Source organism: Haemorhous mexicanus, chromosome Z, assembly GCF_027477595.1.
Source record: "Haemorhous mexicanus isolate bHaeMex1 chromosome Z, bHaeMex1.pri, whole genome shotgun sequence".
In the NCBI taxonomy this organism is placed as follows: Eukaryota; Metazoa; Chordata; class Aves; order Passeriformes; family Fringillidae; genus Haemorhous; species Haemorhous mexicanus.
In genome coordinates, this window is record NC_082381.1 from 68,716,282 (window position 1) to 68,736,033 (window position 19,752).

General features: G+C 34.5%; 2 protein-coding genes across 6 annotated transcripts in view; one reads left to right on the plus strand and one right to left on the minus strand.

The window, feature by feature from the left end:
- The window catches only part of SGTB (small glutamine rich tetratricopeptide repeat co-chaperone beta), a 23,896-nt gene extending 14,176 nt beyond the window's left edge, over window positions 1-9,720 (plus strand). The window contains exons 7-11 of one of the 2 annotated variants that reach the window (XM_059836686.1): window positions 2,283-2,421; window positions 2,508-2,570; window positions 4,594-4,631; window positions 4,883-4,966; window positions 6,400-9,720. In XM_059836686.1, the coding sequence (XP_059692669.1) occupies window positions 2,283-2,421; window positions 2,508-2,570; window positions 4,594-4,631; window positions 4,883-4,966; window positions 6,400-6,511 (436 nt within the window). In that variant the 3' untranslated portion in view covers window positions 6,512-9,720. The remainder of the gene's footprint in view (window positions 1-2,282; window positions 2,422-2,507; window positions 2,571-4,593; window positions 4,632-4,882; window positions 4,967-6,399) is intronic. The other variant, XM_059836687.1, reaches the window with a different exon arrangement.
- The window catches only part of TRAPPC13 (trafficking protein particle complex subunit 13), a 26,386-nt gene continuing 14,737 nt past the window's right edge, over window positions 8,104-19,752 (minus strand). Inside the window, exons 8-13 of one of the 4 annotated variants that reach the window (XM_059836680.1) lie at window positions 18,792-18,809; window positions 16,545-16,678; window positions 15,222-15,420; window positions 12,092-12,192; window positions 11,292-11,439; window positions 8,104-11,196 (exon numbers count right to left, since the gene is read on the minus strand). In XM_059836680.1, the coding sequence (XP_059692663.1) occupies window positions 11,092-11,196; window positions 11,292-11,439; window positions 12,092-12,192; window positions 15,222-15,420; window positions 16,545-16,678; window positions 18,792-18,809 (705 nt within the window). In that variant the 3' untranslated portion in view covers window positions 8,104-11,091. Of the gene's footprint in view, window positions 11,197-11,291; window positions 11,443-12,091; window positions 12,193-15,221; window positions 15,421-16,544; window positions 16,679-18,791; window positions 18,810-19,752 lie in introns of all 4 variants that reach the window. The other 3 variants (XM_059836679.1, XM_059836682.1, XM_059836681.1) reach the window with 3 other exon arrangements.

The window sequence follows — 19,752 nt, forward strand, 5'->3', positions numbered from 1 at the left end:
ATTGTTTGTTGAGTCAGTTGGCCCAAAATGGCTTTTGTCCATGTTATTAAAATTTACTTTGCAGTGTGGAGTGGCCACATTCAACCAACCTATTGCTAAACTGCATTGGTCTTTACTAAATTCTGAACCATGCCCTAAAATTGTCTGTGATAATTCTTGTTGGCCTGGCACAAAGCCATGCAGGAGACATTTATTTTAAGATAAAATGTGGTGGAATTCTATCACTTAAAAAACTTACCATAATACAGTTCATTTTACTAATACCAACCTAGGCTAAGGAGCTTTTGAAATGATTAGTTGATTTCAAAATTTTAGGTTGTTGAATTGGTTTTGTTTCATTTAACTCTCCTGAGATTGTTTCTTCATATAGCACAATCCAAGCTCCCTTGATTTCACTGATACAGAGAGATGCTACAGGCTGATTTAACTGGAGATTATTTTAGAGTTTTGGGTGTAAGACCAATGTTTCTTAGATACACACTGAAAGTGGGACCATTCTCAGACAATTGGGCTTCTCTTTATTTTATTGTCTGGTTGTTTTAATAGAGGACATATTTTGAGCTACAAGCCATTGCTTAACCCATCAGATTAGTAAAAATTTGGCATAGGCTGAATGAGGAAACCATGCTTGTTTAGTAATGAGTGAAAATCCCACCCCCATGCCCCCAGTGTAGAAAACACCTTCTCAACAAAAAGTCCTTATGAAAAAGATGCGCTCTGACAGCATTATGGAGACGTATCAGTTTTTCTCAGAATTTGACAGAAATTCTTTGTATGTCACAGAAAGATGCAGAAATGCCACAGATATTGAGAGATGGGAGACATTTTAAAGTGGCAATGTCAGTTAAAGGTGGTATTCAGCATGATCCTGAAAGATCACTTGTCTGGGTAGGAGGCGTGAGGAAAGAAATTGTCTGCTGTTCTGACTTGTACTGTGCTCCAAGAAACTTTCTCTGTAAAATACTTTTTCTGTAAAAAGCACTATTGCATCACAGAAATAGTGGATTGCATTTCTTGTCTGGGCAGAAACTATTTTGGCAAGTTAACGGGCCAAAAGGGAGACTGTTTTATGGGGGTAAATGAGTTAAGAGAGAAAACACTAATATTGTGTGGATTCCTCCAGGAGCTATATGGGAAATTCCTGGAGTTTTATACTCTTACTGAGAGCAATGACAATCATGGATGTATCTAAAATGCTGAAATTGTTTGCATGAGATGAAAGACTAAGGTCTGTTAGTGGGCATAAGCACAGGCTTATCAACCCAGGCTGTGTAGCTTAGCATCAGAAGGTGAACTGAAGTACTAAATATCTGAATGTGGGTTACACAAATCTTCTACAAAATGTGGAAAAGATCATATTAGTTTTTTGGTCAGTATAAATTGAAAATACAATGGCAGATAGAATTAAAACTGCAGCCAGATGGACTTCTGGAATAGTTCAAAGAAAAATTATATTTTAAACATGGTAGCTAACCAAATTTGAAATAAAATACTGCTTAAAAGTAGTAGGACTGTCCTGTACTCTCATGAGCTGCTGCAGCAGAGTCTTTTTCAAAACATGAAGTAGGCTTCCTTGATACAAGGGTTTCTTGCACCATTTTACAGATATTACTACTATGCTGTATAATCAATTTGTCAGGACGTTGAAGTTCAAGATCCAAAAGGAGAACCTTTACATTGACTCTCAGACAAAAATGCTGAAACTTGTAGGTCCAATATTTTAAAATAATGAAAATGTTAATAATAAAAATAATTTTATATAAATATAAAAAGACAACAATATATTTTAAAAATCTTCTCTATTCAAATATTTAGTACAGTAATTATTATATTAAAATTATGGTTTTTAATATATATAAAAATAAAAAATGTATTTGTAGGTCTAGTTTCTTAACATTGCATAAGTCATATTAAGAGTATTTTTGCCCTACCTACCCATGTAAGTTTCTAAATAATCTCTTAGGTCAAAAGAACTGGAAAAAACACTTAGAGCTTATGCAAAAATGCACAGATGCCGGATCTAGCTTGTGGTCTTAAAATGACTAAGTCACTTGATGATACCAAGGAGCTTTTAATGAAACTTGCATATACATGAAACAGACAATGCAAGATGTGTTCTTCAGGGATCCCCTTCTCTACAAAACCAAGTGCTTACACTAAGCAGTAGTACCTGTTTTAATTAAATGATCAAGCTAAAAATCAGTTGTGAGATACTATTTTACTTAGAACAGAAAATTGATGATCATTTATGTTCTAACCAGGATTTCTTTACTTTCTATTAGGTTGGCTCTGACCTCAGTGAATAAATATGAAGAAGCAGTTACTAGTTATCAGAAAGCACTGGATCTTGATCCAGAGAATGACTCTTACAAGTCAAATTTGAAAATAGCAGAACAGAAACTAAGAGACGTGTCCAGTCCTGTAAGTTTGCTCTGTATCTATTTATTTAAAATAGTTTAAACTGGGATTTTGTAGGAAACTTAGCTTCAATTGCAATTTGTTTGTAGACTGGAACTGGACTGAGTTTTGACATGGCAAGCTTGATAAACAATCCTGCCTTCATTAGTATGGTGAGTATATCTCAAGGTTTGCATTATCCCATTTTAAAAACTGAACTTTTAAGAACAACTCTTGTTCAATAATACAAGCAATTTTAATGAGTATTATTATAGCAATGGTTTTATTACACTGAATTTAAACTTTTCTACATCATTTTACACTTGAAACAAGAAGTGAAGCAAGTATCTCCAATAAAACCTGTCTTACTTCCAGCTGATTCTATTACTTATAGAAAAAAATACACATAGTTTAGTATGCTGTTTTTATGCATGCTATGACAGAAAGCTCTTGTCAACAGCATGATGAAAATTTCTTCAGTTCTCCATAGAACAGTTAACAATGATACGAGGACTAAAGTAACTCTCCTTTGGGAGACCTATCCAAGAAACCTTTCTGTTCTTACTCTTTCAAATTATCCCTAATAACCTTAAGAGTTTAAAAAATGAATATAAATAGTATATACTGCATTCTTCTTATATTCAGTGCAATAACAAATTGTATACTTCTCAGTATTGTCTTTTTTTCCCACATGGCTTTCTTAGCTAAACAGAATTAATTAACTTTGTAGAATGCAATTTGGAGAAAAATAAACTGAAAAAAAACCACAAAAATCAACCCCCAAACTTACTTCCTTTAAGAAAGCAGTTAAAACTTTACAAGCCCTCTGGTAGCTTCAGTGGAACAGCACATTTCAGCCAGTGCTTTTGTGTGGAAATGCACTGCATTCAAAAGAGATCCATATATCTGGTTTGGTAACATGGTCCAAATAATAGAGACAGTGGGTAAGGAAAGGGGGAGCAAGTTCTCTGATGGCATTCATGATTAAATGGCACTGCATCTCTGTGTACTACTTCACTAGCCAGATGATGTGCTTAGAACAACCTCTGTCTGTTTAGAAAATGATGTATGGAGCTGGCTTTGGGGAAAGGATCTTTTACATTGTTTCCAGAAGATGCCTGGTGAACTAGATAGGACACAGAGCATTTATTTAAGAATAAATGAGTTGTTTTCCCAAGGTGTGGTTACTTGGTTTTTTTGTTAAGGTGAAAAAAATGCCTCACTGTCTGACCTTGAGAAAATTGGTTGTAGCCTCAGTTTTTGGTCCTTAAACTAGATAAGGCTTATTACTGATGGAAGAAACTAACCCTATATTGAGCACAGAATTGACCTGCATGTGACATTTTATACATTTTGTATCTAACTATTAACTAGAGAAAAAAGTTTATTTACTTTTGAGTTATCTATATATGTTGATATATTGATCAATAAAATGAATATTGGATATATCTGATTTTTGTAATATCTTTAATAAGACAGTTAAGAAGCACATACTGTGTTTTGTCTACTGGTGGTGCATTCATACAGACACTGATTTCTGTAGCAATTACATTACTAACATTGAAAAATCACATGTTTTTTTCTATAGTATCAGTCCACAGACACCCTTACACTATGGTAAAAGCAATATAATTTTAGAGGTATCTAATGAATGAGAAATTTTAAATAGCCTCATGCTTACTACAAAATAAGAAGATATACAGTTACCAGAGAAGATACATGTTACCACAAAACCATACTACAAAGTAAGTCCACACTCCAATTTGGTCTGAAATATTTTGTGGCCATAATCTTAACTGTTAATGCCTGGTACTAATAATAGTTACAAAATTAATTTATCCAGGCTGAGAAACAACAAAATACAGATTTTTGTCCAAAAAGTCCAGAAAACATTTGTCCTTGCAATTCTTCAATGTTTCATTTGTTTGGTTTTCTGTGCTGGGTTTTTTATGTTAAGTGGCTTGTTGTATTTTTCATGTCTGAATCTATATCCACTATTTTTTCTTTAACACATAACAAATTGTATCAGCTTCATTTACATGAAATGCGTTGCTGTAGTGATTCTTTTTGCTCTGCATGTAAACTTAATTTTGTAATACAACAGAACAGAGCATGTGGGTTTCTTCTGCATGATTTTCTCAGTGATAGCAAAGTAGTAAATGTTTTATAATTTCAGCTGTATGTTATCTATTCTAGGCAGCAAGTTTAATGCAAAATCCTCAAATTCAACAACTGTAAGTATTAAAATGGGGTATCATTACAACAAATGTCTTAAGATGTTGATAAAAGATGTATAATACTTACAGTTATATTTTTGAAATGTAGATATATTACTGAAAATGTAATTTTATTTTGCTTACTGTAAAACTGTAGCTGCATCTCCATGCAATTTAGTTCCTCTTAGCAATTCAAAAAAGAAGTGGGGCTTACTGCTTACAGTAAAGGTCCTTGCACACCCTAATACAAACACTGCTAACTGTTCCAGGATGTCAGGGATGATGTCAAATGCCATTGGTGGTCCTGCTGCTGGGGTTGGTGGCCTTTCGGATTTGTCCAGTCTGATACATGCGTAAGTAAGAACTGCATGGTTTTAACTGTCACATTTGTAGAAGGATAACTGTGCAACATCTATTTAAAAGGGTGCAATGTCAAGGGAATTATACTGTGGTCTGTTCCCACTGTTTGTTATTAAGAAGGCTTATCTTCCAGGACTGCATTTGTTTGCCCCATACATTGCCATCAACTGGAATGACTGAACTGCTGTATGCTCAGCTTCAGTTTCTGGTTCTTGTACGTTGTTATTTTCTAATGCCATTTACTAAATTCCTTTAAATCTTTTAAGTACTCCTACATGTGCTTCCAAATTGTGTGAATAACTACCTGATATCTCAGATACTAGTTAGGAAAGATAGAGATTTACTTAGCACAAGTCAAACCAATTTCTGTTCTGGCATCCCTCCATTTAGATCAGGAATGTTTCAGGGAACTCAGGATAATGAAGAATACCTTTACAAAACCCAGGACTCAAGGTTTTTATACTATAATGATGATATCCATCTGGAAGGGTCTGAAAAAAAACATGCCATTTGCTTATATCCCAAAATCTCTAATAGGGCATACAATTTTACTTTATTTCAGTATTCTAGCCAATTCCAAACTATTTTTAAGTTTCACCTCTTCAAGGCAAAAGTAATTTATGATTTACATCACAGACAGAAATGTCTTACTGCAAAAAATTAGGGCTATTTTTATAAAAATTGTGTACTATGCAGATGTCTATAAAAATGTGGCTTTCCCTCAACCTGCACTGTAGTTTGAAGGAGTCTTGATAGTTTGCTACTTGCACAAAATGCAGAAGTAACAGAGAGGACAAGGTAGGCTTTTCATTAAATCATATTTTTTACTTATTGTTTTTTTTATTAGTAAACAAGTGTTACATTTCTCATATATGGAATTAGTCTCTGCTATTAATTTAATTCTTAAGCTACAACTGTTATAGATAGATCTGTTATTACTTCAGTCACGTAAGATACAAAAATTTGATAGTATGTTTGCTTTCAATTAATGACATCTTGTTCATAAGTACAAGTCAGCAGCTGCATACTGTATTTCTGGAACCATTAACATAAGGTTGCACACCAACTCTAAGAGTAGTTACTTTAAACACTTAGATCCTGTCAAAAAGAAGGGAATAAATCACTGGAGCAGATGTGTTATTTTACCATAAAAGGTAATATATGTTGTAAGATGATACTTTTCTCCTCCATGTTATCAAGCAGAAGTAATAGTACTAAAGAATGAAAATAAATTTATGACAATGATCCTGTTTAGAGACACTTCAACCAGATAAATTCATAATACTACAAATACCTTAAAACTGTAAATCAAGGTATCTTTAATCTTAATTTTAATGTAATGCATCTTTCAACTGTATTGCAATATCCTGTTTTCTTTCAAATGCTGCTTTCACTTGCTGAGCTCACTTAAAACTGTTCAACACAGGGGGCAGCAGTTTGCACAGCAGATACAGCAGCAGAATCCTGAGCTCATAGAGCAACTGAGAAATCATATCCGGAGCCGATATCTGAGTGGCAGCACTGAAGAACATTCCTGACTTCAGCAAGTCATATGAATTGGAATGATGTATAACCCCAAAATGCATACCATAGTTAGTAGCAAAAGCACCATTGTAACTCTTCTGCTTGAATAGAAGACAGAAAATTCTTTGTGTGTGTTTGCAAACAAGAATAAATCTGGTAAACAGATCTCTTGCACATAACTTGGAACATAGCGTTTATGTACAGTTACTCCTCTGAAAATCAATACACTGAATAGGTGGTTTGTCAAAATCCCCAAGGCATTTCAGTATGTGCATCAGATTGACCTCCGGGGCTACTGAGTGGGAAGGAGTTCTGTAGTGCGCTAATCTTGCCTAAAAGCTACTTCTAAAATGATAATGTAAAATACATGTTACTCATATGGTGAGAATCATGACAGCTGTACTCCTTTAAACAGTATTGAAATATTGAAACAATAGGCCCATCTGATGTGCCCTTTTATAATGAACATTAAGTAGTGTTGGTATAGAGAGTACTTATAACTCATGCTTGAGAAGTCTGTTTCCTTAATCCTGTGGAGGGGCTTTCATGAGTAACAGGAAATACTTTTCAACTTTTCATTGGGCAGAAGAGAGGGAGATGACTGCATATGAAGGAGTAGCACACATTGTAGAGAAAGAGAAGACAATAATTCTGTGTAGGATAATGCACAGAAATCAAAATGGAACTTGGCTTGGGAAAGGAAAGAAAAGTTGTAGCATTTTCTACTGCCATGTATACCCTCACATCATGATGGTAGCCCTGGAGGTCACAATTATGGCACTATGTTCCTAGGCATGGCAAGCTGTATTACATTCCATATGTATGCAGTATTTAATATAAACTTAAAATTCTTAACTGTAATAAGCTAAAACTGAGCCTGTGACTGTACAAATAACTAGTACTGAAAATTTTAAAAAGAACTGCCTTAGAAGGATTCTTTTTCTATTCTTGTGTGATAAATCACTGGCTTAAAAAATTGGGGATTTTTTTTAATTACACATATCTATCTAAAATGATGGTTATATAGTCAAGTTAAAGATTTTTCAACTCTATAGTATTTGTTTCTTGCTCAGTTAATATTACTCTTGCAAGACTGCTGCTCTCCTGTATGTCTAGTATGTTAACATTTTTTAACTCTGTTTACTGTTCACATTGCTTTGTGATACAAAGTACACTTGTTCTTAGCCCAGGGACCTTCTCAACACACTTTCCTCTTCCTATATCTAAACTAATTTGAGGAGCCTGCTTTGAATTTTTAGGCAAAGTGATCTCTCATGGCCATTTAGTCTGAAGGAGTAACAATAGACTCCCAAATGGAGAAATACACAGAAAGTCCTCAACCTTAGACTTTATATCCAATTGATCTTGTGCTCATAAAGAACTCATAAGAGTTCCTCCAGCAGAAGCAAATGCAAAATTTGGGGCTAAGTAACAAACTTGATTCTAACAAATTATCATTGTACATCTACGGTATAAATCTTACCCTACTAAACCAGAGAGAAAATCCTGATCCAAGGAGAAATGAAAGGAACTGGAGAAAACACAAATCTAGGAAATCCGTATTACCATCTATTGAATAAAGAGGTAAAGCTTAATACATAAAAAATTTTAAGACATTTCATACTTTATTGAATAGCTTGCCTGTGTACAGCATTAAAATGCATTAAATAAAACATTTTCAATTAACAGCTTCTGACTCAACATCTGATGACAAGAAAGAGAATCCCTAAAGGGATCTTTTGTCAGAGGTAGCTCCGATCCTGAATATTATCCTTTCAAGGAAACGTACTTAAGTTCAATTACACTGAGTAGGACAGGAATACCGTTTAGAAGGAAGTTTTATGGAGGCTCTGGGTGGGCTACAAAAAGTGTACTTGGAATAGTGTGTTGTGTCAGGAGAGAAGCGTTGTACCTAGTATGTTAAACTTCCCAGTTCCTTTTAATTCTCTTTCATATCTTCAGTTGCCCAAAGTGTGTTTCACTAACTTTGATAGGGGGAACCAAAAACTCCATGGTGGTATAGGCAGCTCTGCCATATCTCTGTAGAAACTAAAATTATTTTCACTTTGCAAGAGCAATCCTCATGCAGTTACTTTTCTACTTTGAGACAGTGTGTCAGGAAGCTCATGAGACTTCTTAAGAACTACAAAGTATGTTAAGATCCAAAGAGGGCAGAAGAAGTTATGTACTTGTACTGTTAAGTACAAGCTCCACAGCTTACTGGATTTATGGGAGAACACCCAAGGTTAAATGGAATGAAGCATTGGTTAGTTACCTGAAAACTACTCTTGAAGTCATCTTCATGGAGCTCTAACTTTCACTTCACATGCAACAATATTGTTTTGTTTAGGTTTTACTTCAGATAATACAGAGTATGTATTAAAACGTTAACATCATTGGCTAAGCCTTCAGGAATGTGCTACAACTGACTGGCACAATACTCTACTAGTAAACATTTTCTGTTTTTTATGTATTAACAGAAAGGGCTTTATAGCCTAAACAAAAAACAGTGAAACCAGTAACAGGAGCTGTCATTACATGCTTTTCCACTGAAACCATGAACAGAGAGGTCATTTATGCTAAAGTCTGCTTTTCTTTGAATTGCCTAGATTGTTTCAGTCATACAACATGTCTTAATCACAGGGTGTGGAAGGAATCTTTTCCTGTGTAGTAACTGCACTGTATCTTGCGCTAAAATTTTTCATCCTGCTAGATAAAGTGGTAAACCACAATCCCTGTAAATATTGCTTTAATTTAAGACCAATTGCAGTTTATCATTCAACTGAGCAAATCCGCATTTACACCTAATTGGTTTTGTATCATTACTGTTCCATCAGTGTATAAATATGATAATTTGTTAGAGAAGAAAGTATTTTGCAATCAATTGTGAACTCCTGTGACCTGCTTGCATGGAGTATATTCTTCTAACTATGATCATAAAGACACTTAATGAAATATTCAGCTTAGAAATTGTTTCAGTTGCACTCTTGATTTTGTAACAAGTGCAAAGTCAAATCACTCATGCATACTGAGATAGAACTAGCTCTGTAACTGTGAGTAGATTGTTTTATGGCAACAGAAAGTCATACTGGCATAATGCAACTTGTCTACTATTTCTGTATCTCTCCTACCTCTTACTGCCATGTGGTTACATCTCCTTCAATTTGTGTAGTTTAACTCAAAGATATATTATAAATAAAGTAATATACTTTTTTTGTCTGTATAGTTGTGGTTTTCTGGTTTAATTTTTTATGTATCTCAAGTAACAGGTAAATTGCATGCTTTGTATACCTGTTCATGTTGGTTGGATTTTATCACATAGGCAGGATACATTTCTAATTTATTCTTTCCTGTATGGACTTAGTCTAACCTCAATATACAAAGCTGGTCCTCAATTTATCCAATATTTTAACACTGAATACTACTCTTAAGATTTTATACATGGGAAGCCTTAAGTAAAATAGTGTCAAAACTAACTATAAAGTTGCTAAGTGCCAACATGGTAGCTGAGAAATACAAGCTGCTGATTAGAGTCTTTAACACTAGTTCACCTAGTGTTAAACTAGGAAAGACAGTCACCATTTTATCTACTAAATGGCTACCTCTGGGTAACCATAGCTATTTCAGCCAAAAATATTTCCAGTTTTTGTCAAAACAAAGCTAGGGAAAAGCACATTATAGTGCTTAACCAGGCCCAAAACTTCTTCCTATATATGCTTTAGAGAACTTGATCTAAGGCAGCAATGCAGGGCAGTTTTTTTCCTTTTGTTTTTCCTTAAAAATCTATCTAATTGCCTCTGGGATGGAAAGAAGAATTGTCACGACCTTATTTTAACAATAAAAAAACTACCTGAGTTCTACTGTTTTAGTTTCCAGTTCCCTACTAATTGGAAAATAACATGCCTATTAACAGCATGTCCTGTATTGCAGGGATGCACAACTCTGCTCGTGACAGCAAATAATTGGGACAGATTTGCTGTATTGCTTCCTCTTCGAAGAGTGAGCCACAACCAACACAGTCTTTGGCTTATACTCCAATTCCTAGCTCCAAGTGCCTCTAGCAGTGCCAGCTGCACTCTCTCATCTCACGCCTTTATCAGGTTTTATTTCCTATGGCTATATATGTACCACGCAAACACATGGCCATGCCAGGTACCCCATATTAATTTTTTTTTGGATTTGGATTCCAGGAACTTGTCTCTAAAAGGTCAGTTATTTTGAACTGAAGTAGTCTTGTCAGAAGCATGATTTTAAAAGGGTTTGAATACTTTTAAAAAATTAAAATAAGAAAATTAAGCACATGCTAACCTTTTTTATCAATCTCATCCCCCTATCCTGAGATGATATAAAGGCAATATTATTTGCTAGAACTACACTTTTTTCAAAGGTTTTATTTTTGTAGATAAAATGCATATGCATATTTTAAAACATTTGAAAATATTCAAGAAATGCTCAGAGAATTTAAATAATCATTATCACATTTACAGCTATGTAGGGATTTGATTTTGTTTGTACTCATTTTAGAACAGTTGAATGCAAAAACATCAAGAAGTTGGTGAAAAAAAACTCCAGTAAAACTACAGATTTTTTTTCCTCAGCTTTGCTTGATTTCTGAAGATACTACACAGACTTGTGCAATATCATCATACTCGTATGTTCTCTTCAAAAATGTGTCTGTAAGTCTTAGGCCAGAGACACTCTAGAAGGGGAAAATATTTATAAGAGTTGTTATTAGAAAGAACTTTTAATATTATAAAACAGCTCTTTTACAACAAAACTGTGCTAATAACTTACCTGCAATCCTTGCACTGAAGACAACAATGTAAGTGCAAGATGGAGGGATGAACTTGGGTGCAGTTTTCCAAGTTGCCTTCCTGAAACTCCACACCAGTGGATGGAATTAGTATTGCACATTTCTAAAACCAGATCCATAGTCCTTTCACTGCTAGTGGAAATCAAAAAACAAGAATAAACCTTTGGGCTTTTTTAAGCATTCAAAGACTGCAGACATCTAAAAGCTTGATTATTATTCAGGTTACTACTAATCAAGATTCATAAATAATTATAAGGTGTCAAGCAGTATGTATTGTGATGCACAGTAATTCAGCTGCAGGCAGCTCTCTTTGAGACAAGCATCCTGTCATTGGTTTAGCAATACTGGATAACATATTTGGATGGACTACAAGCTTTTCAAGAGAAGTAGCTGAAGGCCAGATACATGCTTAAGTCTCTGGGCTCAACTTCTATTTAGAATTACTTCATCCAAATGTCATTCTTACAACTCCAAAATGAGTTGTGATTTAAGTATGAGGTACAATCATAAATAATATTGCAAACAGATGCATGGAATTTCTCTGCAAAATTCTGGCTACCTCCTAGTAGTAACTTATTAATAGATCATGATATAAGTTTTTTAGTTGTAGTTCTTTACTTGGAGTTTTTTTTAGTCTCTGTGTTTCAAGTACTTTTGTGTTGCCACAAATTAGTAAAGACCAGGTTTAAGTAGCTTCAGGAGGAAGTACAGAAACATAAAACAAAACCAGCCACAACTCACTCACTGAGGAAAAAGTAAGAGAATCACATGACATTGTTACCTGCAATTTGTTATTTTACATGTAATGTCAAAAGGTTCTTCCAAATTTACAGTATCTGGTATTGTCTCCAATGAAAGCCTTACATCACCATAACCAGGGGCCTGGGAAGGAAAAAGAATGTATATTCTCAGATGTTGGATAGGGAAATTGACATTTTTACTGAAGTTTGCATTTCCTGGAAGAAGTGTGGAATAAGAGAAATCTGAAGAAAGAAGATTGACTGTACTTTTGATTAGTATGGAAATCACAGCAGCTCTTCAACTGATGAACACCTTCTTCACAGGTTTAACAACTCATCAGATAAGGATGATCTTTATTATTACATTTCAGGAGAGTTTAAATCCTTAAAGTTTGAATAGCCATATACAGTTCCTGAGAATATCAGCTTTAATCTAAGGCTTCTGTTAGGCAGATAACAGATCTGTGCAGACACCACCAGTAAAACTTCCCTGCACAAATCCACCACTATTCCACATCCTAAGAATCAAGAGTAAGTGCCATTTCGGTCCTCTCTGCCTCTGCCAAAATAGTTAATTGTAATCAGTTAGAAAGTCACACGATACGAACACTTGTCAATTATCCATGAGCCAAACACATCTCATATGGTCTACTAATAAACCTATAGTAAATAACTTAGTACCAACCAGGGCTGATTCAAAACAGCCACCTGCAGATCACAAAGCATGTTTAGATTTTTAATCCCCACAAATGATAGATCATGAGGGAAAAATAAGAGGAAAATGTGTCCTGCCTTCCAAGGCTTAGTTATTGTACATGTTTCAATTCTGCTAATAAAAGGATGTTGTAGTGAATGTTGTATTTACAGTGTGATAGAAAGATATTTCCAAAGCAGTCCAGAAAGTCAGTGACTGACAGGCTGGGAACTGGTTTTAGTCACATGAAGTTTGTTACAGACTAATGACAGATGACATTTTAGAAAGCATATTAAACTGGACAGTAGAGTAAGCAAAGGGATGTCAAACCAATGGGGACTTAAATTAGTCAAGCAATATACATTTGGAACCTTGCATGAAAGAGAAGTAATTATTCAGCACTAGAAATATGCAGCTATATTCAGCTGTATTAGGTGGAGGAACTGACTGAACAATTATATGCATTATACAACATGTAGTTTTCCATTAACATTAGGCTTTTCTTTTACCAGAGATACATTAAGAAAAAAACCAACAAACACAAACCTACAATAAGAGCAGTATTTTAGAGAATAAACTTAGCATCAACTGACCAAAACAGGATCAGAGTAGATGAGACCTATACCACACCATATCTATTGAACTCAAAAATGAGATACCTCCAAGAACTGATAGTTAGAGGCCCTGAAGTAACAATAAGAGGAGTAACATAGGTTTTATCCAGAACTAAGGTAATTGCTCAGATTATGGAATCAACTAGAAAATTTCCTGCTTGTGCTACTCAAGAATGATGTTCCTTAACTTCAGACTGGTTCTAGTGTGGTCCTGTACTGAATGACTGTGAGCATGTGGAGCACCTTTTGGCATATTGTGGACACCTGCCTGGTTCACTGTCTCCCAAAGAGACTGTAGTTGTGAATTCCAAGACCAAGTCACATTAAAACAAACAAACAAAACACTCCCAAAAAAACCAACAAAAAAACCAACCAAACCTACAAATTATGGTGTAAGCCACATTAAAACAAACAAACAAATAAAAAAACACTCCCAAAAAACCCAACAAAAAAAAAAAATCAACCAAACCTACAAATTTTGGTGTGTGGATACTTGTTTCAAAGGTGAATTTCTGATCTGACCTGTCTTCCCTAAATTTTCCTCCCATTCCAAACCGTGACATTTAGGTAAACAGGTAATAGTAGAGGTAAAGTTCTCGGCCTGGGTGGGAAACAATGGTTATAGTGCTGGCAAATGGACTAAGAGGAAAATGATTACAGGTGAAGGTCTAGAAATTAAATAATCTGATAGCACTTAAAAAATGAGGAGAGAAAAGAGGGAGTTACACTGCAACAGAGATGGGAAAAAAACCCAACTACCTGCTGCTTTTCTAAAGACAGATGTTGCTCAAAGTACACAAAATAGTTAGTGTTTTTCTGTAAATCACAAGGCACAAAACAATGCATGACCAATACTGGAGTGTTGAAGTGCATGCTTCACACGCAATTCTCAAGGGCTCAAATAAAAGAGATGCAGAGCGAGACAATATTGATTTAGGGAGGGAAAGAAATAAGAGAAAAGGTCAATTGAAAATGAAACTGTTTATTGTTAAAAATAAGCAACAAGTTTCAAAGTAACAGGAGGAACTAAGTTTAGGAAAAGGGCAGTTTCATGGGTTTATGCACACACTCAACACCTCAATTAAAAATCAAGACACATTTATTTCAGTGACTTAGTGACTTTTCAGTGACTTTCTTGTGATTTCCAGGATCTAAGTTTGCTTGCCTAACTCCAAGTTAGCCTACAGAACTGCTCAATGTACTAGCAGCTGGGGACTGGGGCAAAGACAGAGGCAGAGACCCAATTATAAGCTCTGTAAACTTAGACTGAGATTCAACTGTCAAAGTTTTTTTTAACTACCCTTCTGTATCTCTCTCACCATCCTTAAGTGAGAAGATGCAAACTAGGTTTAAGCATTAGATGGCTGTGGAGCTGACTTAAGCAAGATCGTAATTACAACTCAAAATTCAAGAACAATTCATAAATAAACTAGAATAGGAGAGACTCAATAAAAACTGTGGACATGAAAATAAATAACATTATGCATAAAAAAATGTTACTCCAAGTTAGAATGCTCGTATGAACTTGGGAGCAACTTCCATATCAAGAACTGGCACATTTAAAGAGGTTCTTTTGTCAGTTTGTTGCCAAATGGTATCCAAGCAGTTAATTTTACTCTAACAAATGTATTTTGCAACACTGGTTACTGGATTCTGACAATTAAAATGCTCACTCTATTAACTTATCCAGACTTCACTGAAGAAATATATGATATAACTCTCTAATACATACAGAAAAGTGTGAATAAAACATGAGTCTCAGCAAGTAAGCAGCTTGCACTTTTCCAAGTCATTATTAAAACTGTTCATTGAGTTTCCTTAAAAATGAATGCCAAGTTAAATTAATACCTAAGTTAAACTTACCATTCTTTGGAGCTGGCTAGTTTGCAGCCTTCCTCGTTCACCTAGATTAGTTTTCCATACAATGTCTAATTTACCAATCACTGTTACACCTTTAATTACTCCAGCTTTCTCTGCAAATTCTTGCTTTGGTTTTAGACAGTATAAGTACTGACGTGTATCCATAGGTTGTAAATAAGTCCTTGCGCCAAAAGTAGACTCACTGAAAGGAAAAAAATCACTAGGTCTTAATTTAAACAGTTATTTTGATGATTAAGAACCCAAATTTTTTCCTCCCATCCCCCACAAGTCTTATTGTATGTGTATGCACAGTTTGAGAATGGTAAAACACTTAGAATATTTTTGTTTTCACAACAGAAAAGATCTCTAGAATTTATGCGGCACCAAGGACCATGGAGAAATAAAATAACCTGTTCTTCTCAGCCAGAGAGAAATAACATAGAAATTCTCTCTGCTACATTAATTATCTGGCATCTTAACATTTAAACAAAAATACTGGTAATTTTTCTTCTGCTATTTGTTTTCTCTCACAGTAAATCTCAATGTCATGAAACTAAGATTCCTGTTCAGGAGAAAATCCATTACAGTGGATGCAAACACTTGGAAAACAAAGCTTTGTTATGCTGCCGGTAAATCCTTCAACAGGCAAGGAGAAGACAGAATTTTCACTTCAGCCCCTACTGCTGAAGCATTCAACCATCACCTCCAAAAACCGAAGCAACAGCAAAGCACAAACAGCCAAAGTTAAATTCACAAGATCTTATATCCACTGTATTCAGTTATTATGGTATTAGGTGTTTAACTAAATTAAATTTATTTCAGTATGAAAAATTTTTATTCTCTATGACTCCATGAGGGTGTACCACTGATCCACCTTGATATGTGCTGTCTTGATATATCATGATTAGAACAATTGAAAATAGTAAGCAGTTTACTGATAGGAAGAAAGCCTTACAGGACTCACCTGACTAATCCTAAGTATGTACACAAAGGTCAGGTCAAAACCAGATCTGAGTTAAATTTTATATAGGAGATACTGAAATAACAGTATGTTTTCATGTTATCATGTCATCATTGTTACAAATTATTTGAGGATGAGGCTGGATATTACTCTATTAGGTAGAATTATAGATTTTTAAGAATAGTTTCTATACAAAGAAAACGGTAACAAATTTTCCAGTTGAACACAGAATAGGATTTTGATCTTTTTATGCAAGCAAAGACATACAATCTTCCTATTATAGACAAATGACTAACTAATACTTGTATCTCCTGAAATATTAATACAAAGCATTTCAAAGTCAAATGTACTGAATGCAAACATACCTTTCCCCTGCTGTGTCAACTGTGTTCAGTTCTGCAACATTGTACATCATAGACGGCTCTAAAGAAACCTTCTCCATAAACATTGGAGAGGTAGTGATATTCTGAATTTGAGCTTCCAGAAACACTTCATCTGTCTGAAAAAAATCAAAAGTTCAAGTTCATGAAAATATGATTAGTGTTATTAAAAACAGTAGGCAGTCCTATTGTTAAAAAAAAGTCACACATGTTTAGTTCATGCCTGCAAATCAAATCAATTAATGCAAGAAAAAACCTTAATCCCATTAACAACAGGAGCAAAAGTGTTAGTCAACAGATATCTTGCCAAACAATGGATGTGGGATAATTTTGCTGTGTTCTAGCTATTGCTTATTTGTAATGCATTAAATCACCACTTCCCAAGACTTTCATCAACAGGAACTCAAGCTTTCATCCAAATTATTTAAAAAATGGAATAAATAGTAAGGAATTGCAGTGCACAAGAAACATGCCAAGCCAGATCACTAGTGCATCAAGCTGTATAAAAAAATCAAGTAAATATGTGTGTTTTTGTTTAACTGAAGTAAAATAGTTCAGGTACATGCTCTGAGCTTTTATTATTAAATACTAGCATTCTAGCTAAAATGCAAAATCCAGCCCCGTCTCTCACTCAGCTGCATCATGCCAAAGGTTACCAATACTTGTATGCATCCAACAATTTAACTGGTGCTCTACCTTCAGAACATCTGAAGCTAATGCCTGAAGGTGGTATCGAAGGACAAATTCTAGTACAAAAATGAAAGCTATAGACTGTTAAACTTCAGATGATGAAAAACCATGGGACTAGAAAAGTTTTTGCCTCACTTCTTCTGTGGAATTGCGTACCAGTGAAGTCACCTTCCACGTCTAAAAATCCCAGGATAGAATAATTATGGAAGACTCAGTCTATTAGAGATATGAGTCCCCAGAAAAGTGAAAACCACAATTAAAGAAGTGCCAGTTAAAAAAAGAGGGATACCAAATTTGCATTTACAACAGTCACTGATTCAGGCCATTGGATTAAGTGATTCTTGTAGGTCCCTTCCAACTGAAATAGTTTATTCTACAGATTCAGATTGAAGCAGTTTGAGTATTTTGTTATGATAAATTTTAAGAAAGTACTTTGTGGGGAAGGTGGAACAAAACTTACAGTTTCTTTTTGATCAGTGTAAATAAATGATTCTTTATATAAATGGAGTCCTGCTTGTAAATTACAAAATAAAAGTGGGACAAAATTGCCAAAATATGTTTTGTCTCAAAAAATTGTGTTAGAAGGAGAAATACAGAATGGTTGTGCAACTTTTTATATTGCCTTATAAACACATTAAATACAAAGCAGCATCTATACAGTAATGAAAACTGTGCAACCTCAACAGGTTACAGAGACACTTCATGCTTGTAGGAACTGGAAATAACCCAAACTAAAACATGGCTCTCGGTATCATTACTACTACTGCCTGACTGCCACTTGAATTGATATCATTTATATCCCATAAATCCATTGCTCAAAGTTCCCATTTACCCAAATTTTAGTAGTTTTCAAAACAGCAACCATAGGCAGAAGTTTAGAAAAGCTAATTTGAAAGGGAAAAGAAAAAACAAGCAGCATAATGAAAAAGCAAGTTAGTTTAGTGTTATTCCTAATTTGGTTTAGTATTACACATTTTTTTAAAAAAATACTTGTCAAAATATGCAGTTTATTTTAGTATAAGGCACGCCAAGTGAAATCAGACTGCAGAAGTAACTCAATCAACTGTTACATGCAGTTAAAATTTTGAAGTGCAGTTCCAGCTAGCCAAAGGAAGGAAGAACATCCAACTGCTGCTCTCTCCTCAAACCCACTGTCTCCACCAACCAGTTGTGAAAAGTTCTGTCACAGCTTACACAAGCAGTGCTGTAGTGAAACCTACATTTCCATGGGTCAAAACCAGAAAAATTTTAGAAGCAAATAAATTCTCTTTTCAAATAATAGATAAGGTTGAGGTATTGTATTGGAGAATCCCCACAAGAATCTGTAGATATCAAGTTCTAGTTTCAACAATGGGTATTAAAGAAAGAGCTAACCATTTAAATGATTAGCTGCACATATAAAGACGAGAACACATCCCTTTATGATATGCAGAACAAACATTGCTTTTCCATTATGTTTGTAAAAAATGTCAATAACAAGCACAGAGACAGTTAAGCAATTAAAAAAGCATACATATTTATAAAAAAATAAATAAAAATTACCACAGAACTGAGGTCACTCTAATGGGAAAATAAAAAAAAGAACACATTAGAGAAATTAGGGTTAAATGTTAAAGAAAAAGGAGGCTAACTTCCAAACAAAATGCATTTCTGCATTTTTTTGCACCATTTAAACAAGATAGCATTAGTAAGACAGAAACAAATAAAAATGGATGCAAACAAAGATGACAACTACATTTCTAATAACTTATAGCTAGTATGGTTACATGATTTACTAGCTTTGCTTCACAACCAATCCAAAGTAGAGCTTAAGGCACACAAGTCACAGACAAGATATGGTAGAATAAACTGACTCAAAAAAAGAGTTAGTTTTTGAGTAAGTTTAATGTTCATCCCAAATTTCAATCCATGCAATGGGTTGTACATGAAATGGAAAAATAGTCCTTGTCACCTTAAAATTTTTGGTATGCTCATATATAATGTCTCAAAAATAATGTGGTAATGTGTCCTAGCAAAGCTACTATGTTGCAAGTTATAACAAAATTTGGCATAATATAAAGAAAAACTCTTTTTAGAATATTCATCAATCCAAAAACCCAACTTCAATTGCAAACTTTGTTGTCCACCTCCCTCTGCAGACTTGCAGGAACAGAACCTTTTACAGAGCCTTTTTTAAAGGCACATTAAAGTCAGAGAGAGTAATTCAATCCCAGGATTGCAGCAGGTTAGGGCAACATGGCATGTGTTCTATGCATAAATTTCAGTGATCAACTCCATTTGGGTGCTACTGCAATACAAGCAATTAGCAAGAAGATTAAGGTTCAGCATCATTCCTTGTCTTAGAAGAAATTAAATTATGGATTATCATTAGACTATTAATAGAAATCGATTTTAGTAACAGTCATTATGAATAGACAGCATCACATCCATAATCTTAATGATAACAGTTTAACTGGTTAGTCAACCTTTAGAGATCTTTAGTTAACTAATAACTGACACGTAC